General features: G+C 40.0%; 1 protein-coding gene across 4 annotated transcripts; it reads left to right on the top strand.

Moving 5' to 3' along the window:
- The first annotated feature begins 515 nt into the window (after positions 1-515).
- On the top strand, positions 516-6,250 carry pnpla4 (patatin-like phospholipase domain containing 4). 4 transcript variants are annotated; one of them, XM_069675374.1, is made up of 7 exons: positions 516-678; positions 2,076-2,264; positions 3,035-3,129; positions 4,335-4,470; positions 4,549-4,614; positions 5,772-5,924; positions 6,013-6,250. In XM_069675374.1, the coding sequence occupies exons 2-7, from the start codon at positions 2,085-2,087 to the stop codon at positions 6,142-6,144; spliced, it is 762 nt and encodes a 253-aa protein (XP_069531475.1). In that variant the 5' UTR covers positions 516-678; positions 2,076-2,084; the 3' UTR covers positions 6,145-6,250. The 4 variants fall into 4 exon arrangements, with proteins under 4 accessions (XP_069531475.1, XP_069531474.1, XP_069531476.1 ...); XM_069675373.1 differs by lacking the exon at positions 516-678 and having other exon boundaries at positions 2,064-2,264; XM_069675375.1 differs by lacking the exon at positions 516-678 and having other exon boundaries at positions 2,174-2,432.
- Positions 6,251-6,752: the final 502 nt, after the last annotated feature.

Below are 6,752 nucleotides of genomic sequence, written 5' to 3'. Positions count from 1 at the left end.
TGGTGTGGTGATGCATGCAGACTTCAAATGACAGGTGCACACACAGCACACAGTAAAATCTGTATATAAAGACTGCATTATTTTGGAATCCAGTGCTCTTTAAATAATATTTTTCCCTAACAAGAAGGCAAAAGACGTAATCTGAATCAGCAAAGAAGTAAAATACAAAAATAGACAACCAAAGTATTTTGTAAGAACAAATATTACATCAACAAACAATTAATTATTAATAATATATAAAAGTCAACCGAATAAATAGGGTAAAATATACAAAAACCAGTGATTGTGACTTTATTCACTGTAGAACAACTGAGTAGGCCTACTGTAATATTATTATATCTTGTTATCATTGCTTTTGTTATTATAATGCCAAAAAAGAAGCATTTGATAAAGTACGGTGGCTTCGTTGCTCCCGGTTACTCCTTTTCAAACGTTGGAAGTTTTACTTTGAAAATCTGCACCGGAAAGAGAATTGTGTATTGTCCGGAACTAGCTAAACGACTCCGTTGCCTCAGTGTTATTGGCCGGTAGTGTACTTTTGTAACGAAAGCTAACTAGTTACATACTTATTTTACTTACTTCTATGGGTTTTTAAAGATTTGTTTTACCTTCGAGACGTTAAATAAAACCGGATAAAATGAGATAACGCTGAATGTTTTATATGAGACTGTAATCACGGTATGTCCTCTTCTGTTCAGCTTGACCAAAGGTGATATCAGTAACGTAAGCTAGCTTTGTTATTCTGTAACGATACTTTTATAGTACATTCGATACAAACGAAACTAACCTATGTATAAAAGAATACAAAACGGTTCAGCCATGAACGTTGATATAAACCTGGAGTATGTACCCAAACGTTATACAAATTTAGAGACATTTTAATAAACCCCTTATAACGTTAAAATCCCTTCTGTTTTGAGGTATTTGAGTTTCAATGTAAAGTCTGACTGTGCGTGCTCCAACAGCTTTTTACAGACTGTCGCCAAAAACATTTAATATTGAAATTAATCTAAATTTAAATTGATTTAAAAAAAAAATTTTTAAAAGTGCCCCCTAAACCGAATAAACTTTACTCGATTTATTGTCTAACTTATAAAAAAATAAAATAAGATATTTATTATTAATACAGTCTATGAGATTTTAGGATTATGCCATCCTGTCACGTCTTATTTTTATTAATACTACAATCATCACTACTGTCTCATAATAATATGAATAATAATAATCATGAAAAACGTGTTTGTTAAGCCCCTTCCCTGCAAGACATGCAACTCAGAATGCATTATAATGAAGGAAAACGCAATATAACGCACTGCATACTCTGCATGAACCCTGTATGAACTGAACCGTTAAATTATTATTATTATCATCATCATCAAACTTAGAAAAAAACTTTGTTTCATATTGTATAACGATGTTTTTATAGTGAAAATCAATTTGCAAAAGAAAACTTTAAGAAAGAGACCCATCCATTATTGTTATACAGCTGGTTGCATGGGTAAAAAACATTACAATATAGGCTAGAAATATATTGATAATCTTACAAATCCATTATTAAATACCTTAACAGACATCTTAAATACCTGCTGTAATTTGATACACAAGTTTAAAAACTTGATTTTACTATAAAATAAGGTCATTAAATGTTGCTTCAATACAATAAATATTCCTCTTCAAGTAAAATTCAATGTTTTTCTGAATTAACTTTTAAAATTGTCAAAACATTTTGTGCAAAAAAACGCAAATGCAAAGATTTTATTCTTTGCAAATGAAGGCAACAAAAACAACAAAAAAGTAGTCACACTACCTGTAGTTAGTGGATTTCTTTTGCACATTTGGTCTGTGCTTTATGGTAAAAGTTATAAACTTTGCATCACCTGCTGTACCTGGATTTTTGTCCTATCTAACAGTTAAACAACACAGCCATACGATTGAATATGATTCTACCTCCTTATGTGGTGCATCATTCATGTGCAAACTTTTACCTTTTATTTTTTGCTGCTCAAAGCTTAAAATCAAACATAGAAGAAGAAGTAAATCACACCTGTCCACTCTTTGCTGTCATGTCTCTGCAGGCGTTCAGGATGGCGATCCTGAACCTGTCCTTCGCTGCGTGTGGATTCTTGGGGATCTACCACCTGGGGGCCGTGGGGGCCATTCTCCGGCACGGGGACAGGCTGGTGGGCTCCCTCAGGGCCTGTGCGGGGGCCTCAGCCGGGGCCCTGGTGGCGGCTGTGATGATTACAGCTCCTGACAAGTTAGAGGTACAGATGAAATCCTCCTCGTTCAGCACACGGAGAGAGGAGGAGCTCTGGGATTAGGAATTTTAAAATCATTTAGAAGAAAGAAACCAAATGTTTTAGAGGAACAGCCGTAGTTTCACTCTCACTTTTATTATTTCCACTTCAGTTATCCCGTCAGCTTTACAAATGGTGAGTATTGAATTAAAGACTCTGTCAGGGTGAAGTGCTTTTCTCAGAGACTCAGCATCAAAGATTTGACATCCAAAGAAGGAATCTGTCTGTGCTATTAATATTTAACTCCTGCTGGCTCTTAGAAATGTATAAAGGAACATCCAAAGATCACAAAATGTGGCGGAGACATGGATTTACTTTGATTTTAAATATATTTAGTTCTTGGGGACATCCAGAAGGTGAACGTCGAGTTTTGTGAAGGTTCTTGAAGTGTAAATTCACCACAAAGTAAACTAGAAACAGATTTGGAATTGCTCCAGAAGAGACGCACGTTCATCACCCATTAGTCGATTACTGGAATTAAAGAAGGTAACACCTTGAGCGAGTGTAAAACACTTTTAACTTCTCTTTTTTTTTCAAGTTGTTTAATTTTGTCGCTTCCAACAAGCTCGTCTAATTAAATAATTTGCATAAAAATGCTTTGCATGGAAACGCGGCTTTGCATATTAACTTTTGGAACTAAAATCAAGGTCTAGTTGCAAACAAACGCAGCAGTGACACAGTAAATTGTAAGTGAATTAAGGGTGCGGTGTACTCACAGTGTTTGTTCCCTTCTGCAGCACTGCACAGACTTCACCTACAGGTTTGCTGACAGCGTGAGACGACAGCGGCTCGGAGCCGTCACACCTGGATACGACTTCATGCTCACGCTACGGTACAAACGCCACAGACATCACTGCACCTGAAGCAGAATATGTTTTATGGGAGTCACAATTTAGCATGATGCAAAAATTCAAGGCTGAATATGACATGTTTTAATAGAAGCAATGGGGAGCAATTTGTTGAGTTTAAGCCTCTAAATGTCACCAGTGTGCAGGCTTTATTGCAATCATTCACCCTGAAAAGCTAACATGTGTTTGCTCTGTAGACCGTCCTTTAACAGGTCAGCTGACAGTCACATGATTGATGACGCTAGCCGACAGGTTACACATGTAAAACAAACGGGAGTAGACCCAGTTAACAGAAGAGAAGGAAACTAAGCCACGCATTTTTTAACTTATATTATTTAATCGGATGAAGGATTTTAGTCTTTAAACTACGGAAGAGGATTAGGGCCACTGGAAAAAAAAAATTAAAGTCCAATACATTTTTTTTTTTGAGAAAAAGGTCAGAATTCTGACTTTTTTTTTAAAATTTATTCGGGGAACATTTTTTTCTCAGAATAAAAATTAAAAAAAATGTTTATTGGACCTTAATTTTTTTTTTTTCAGTGGCCCTAATCCTCTTCCGTATTAAACATCCTTATTTTAAGTAATGAGAGAAACAAGCTGAGTTAGCAGCACCAGAATAGTGTCTGAAAAACACTGTTTTAACATGAACCTGCATTATTCAGTGGTTCCACAGGTCTTTATGACTTGGTTTGATTGTTTTATAAAGGAGGAGACCTCTGCAGAAAATTCGGCTCTGCTTAATAAATCTAGAGAAGCTCGAACACCAGAGGAAACCTTAAAAACAAGCTGCGCTAACGTTAGCGATAGCGGTTGAAGAATTGAATTTGAAGTAAACATATACCGACTACTGACCCTGATTATCGACGGCCTCAGAGGAAAGGTTGGTGACTAAAGTGCTTCTGAAGTGCAAATTTAAAGACAAATACCCATCAGGGTAGAAGGTCATTCGCTAATAGCACGCTGTTCCAAAACAAACAGTGGAAAGGTTATTCTGAACTCTGATGTAGTTCATAAAAAAAGCCTGATCTGCCTATATTTAACCTTCATCAGCATGCAGCGGCGGCTCTGTGTGCTGAACAGATTGAGTAATAATTACACGTTGATATAACGCAGTGTGTTTATGACGCCCCTGCGGGGATTCGATATTAAAATCCTGACAAACGAGCGTCTGCGTGCGTACCGTCTCCAGGGAGGAGATCGAGGAGATTCTCCCCGCTGACGCTCACAGTCTGGCCTCCGACCGCCTCCACCTCTCGCTCACACACTCCAAGAGTGGGAAGAACCACATGGTGTCCAGGTTTACCTCCAGGGACGAGCTCATACAGGTAAACACACCTCCCCTCTCTCGTAAATGTTTCATTCATTTTACAGTGTTTGTTTTTCATATATATGACCTTCTCCAGGCTCTCCTGGCCAGCAGCTTCGTGCCCGTCTACGCTGGACTCAAACCTGTGGAGTTCAGAGGACAGGTAACAATAATGTTCACTGTCTCATCATAAATTAAGTATTTTGATTCTGATTTTTAAGATATTCCAGTGTAAAGTCTGTGAGGTATGAAGGGGCCTGGTTATGGAGGGCTTTATGGGGAGCCAGTGGAGGTTCTGGAGGACATGTTCTGGGTGATGTGTTCAAGGGAGCAAGGAGGGCAGCAGAGTTCTGGATGTGTTGGAGTTTATTGAGGACTTTGGAGGATGAACCATACAGGATGCTGATAGAGCAGTCGATTCTGGATGTGAGACAAAGTTGTCTTTTGATGTCTTTTAATTGAAGAATAATAATAAATGAGTAAAAGCAATTAACAACTCGAGCTGGGCCAGATCAGTACTACACAGACTGACTGACACAGACTCAAGGTTCACAGTGTATTTTAAACATTACAGATAGAATTCCTTCTCACTGAGACAAAGCTACATGTCATTGTTATGACTTTAGCTGAGGCGCCTGACTATCTAGAGTTTACCCTTGGCCTTGGAGGTCTCAGCCCCAGACAAGCCCACCAACTATCTCTCGAGGACAGAAGGAGCAACAGTAAATCAAGACCCTGGAGAGGAGCAGACAATACATATCCTTAAAATTAACCTTAGCTGATTATACCATGATTATTAACTCTATAATATTAAAGAAATTTTAACACATGATCAAACAGGTTAACATAAAAATTTCCTTCACAGTTATGTTTTTATTTGGAGCGAGTTGCCGTGGTGATGGATTTGGCGGAGATGTAAACAGGACGTCGTCGGCGTAGCAGTGGAAATGGAGACCATGTTTGCGTATGATGTTAGAGAAGGGGAGGATGTAGAGCAGCGACAGTATCATGTTTCACATTTAAGATGCTCGTTTATCCGTTTCCTATTTGTTTTAAACTTTATCTTTGATGTGGATTTTAGTCTTTTGATGTCCGGATCTTAAGCTCTCAGAGAAACAAGCGGAGCTGGAGTTGGCAGAAGCTCAGGTCGTGAGGTGTGAGCGTGACAGGCTGTCGTGAAAATCCAATATAGAAATATAATTCCACTTAGCTCATTTTGGCAGAGACATTCTTAAAGATGAACGCCTGATTTTCCTACTATGGAATCGTACAGTGAATGCAACGTATGTTGACGACAACATTCGTGTTTTGTTTGATCAGAAATGGATCGATGGAGGATTCACCGACAGTCTGCCGATTCTCCCCGTGGGACGAACCATCACCGTCTCCCCTTTCGCCGGACTGCAGGATGTGTGTCCCATCCACAGGGGGCGCTACAACACTCAACTCAGACTGGCTAACATGAACGTAATGGTGAGAACTTTTTCCGGATCAGTGACCCGCAGCAACAGGCTTTCTTAAGAATGTAACGTGACTGGTGTGTTTTCTTCCTCTTCTTTAGTTCTCGGTCGAGAACATCAAACGTCTGAACCAGGCTCTGTTCCCTCCGTCCAGCGGCGGCATGAAGTCCTTACATGAGGAAGGTTTCAACGACGCTGTGAGGTTCCTGACGAGAGAGGAGTGGATGAGCTGAGAACATTTTTAAGGATGTGTTTTATTGAATTTATTTCCTGTTTTAGTTTTTCCTATTAAAACTCACAGAAACATCCAGAAGGAGCGTTTCCGTGGAGTGATATTGATGCAGCTTCACCTGTCGGTTTGTTTGGATCCTTTCTTCCTCTTGCATCGAGGCCTTTTTATTTATGAATGTGAGGATGAAAGAGTGTGTGAGCTTCAGTCAGATAAACGCTCTCACACACACTCTCTGGACCTTTTCTTCTGCTCTGTGTGGCAGCGTGATGAAAAGCCCTCGTGTGAACACGGAGTCTTCATCAATTTTCCGAGGAGGCTTTTAATTCCCCCCCATGCTGGAAGAGAGAAAGAGGAAATATTGGACAGCGCAGCGCTTCACGGGAAGTCCGCGCTGCCGTCATGGATGTCGGAGCCCCCCTCGGGACGCGAGGCCTCTTTGAAGTGCCGGACGTTTCCGCGGGGTTTCTGTGCTGCTGGGTGAGTGTTTGATTCCCTCCAGCGTCAGGAGACGTGGGCAGGTTCTCCATCAGCTGTGTGTGTGTGTGAGAGCTGCTACTCCAGCAGGACGGTCACATGTCGAGGGAGACACACAGAGAGCTGCTGCAGCGA

This window comes from Semicossyphus pulcher, unplaced genomic scaffold (assembly GCF_022749685.1).
Source record: "Semicossyphus pulcher isolate SPU_LCO1_2020_fin unplaced genomic scaffold, fSemPul1.0.p SCAF_24, whole genome shotgun sequence".
Taxonomy (NCBI): domain Eukaryota; kingdom Metazoa; phylum Chordata; class Actinopteri; order Labriformes; family Labridae; genus Semicossyphus; species Semicossyphus pulcher.
The sequence above is the reverse complement of the archived record's forward strand: the minus strand, read 5'-3'. Positions and strand labels throughout refer to the sequence as shown.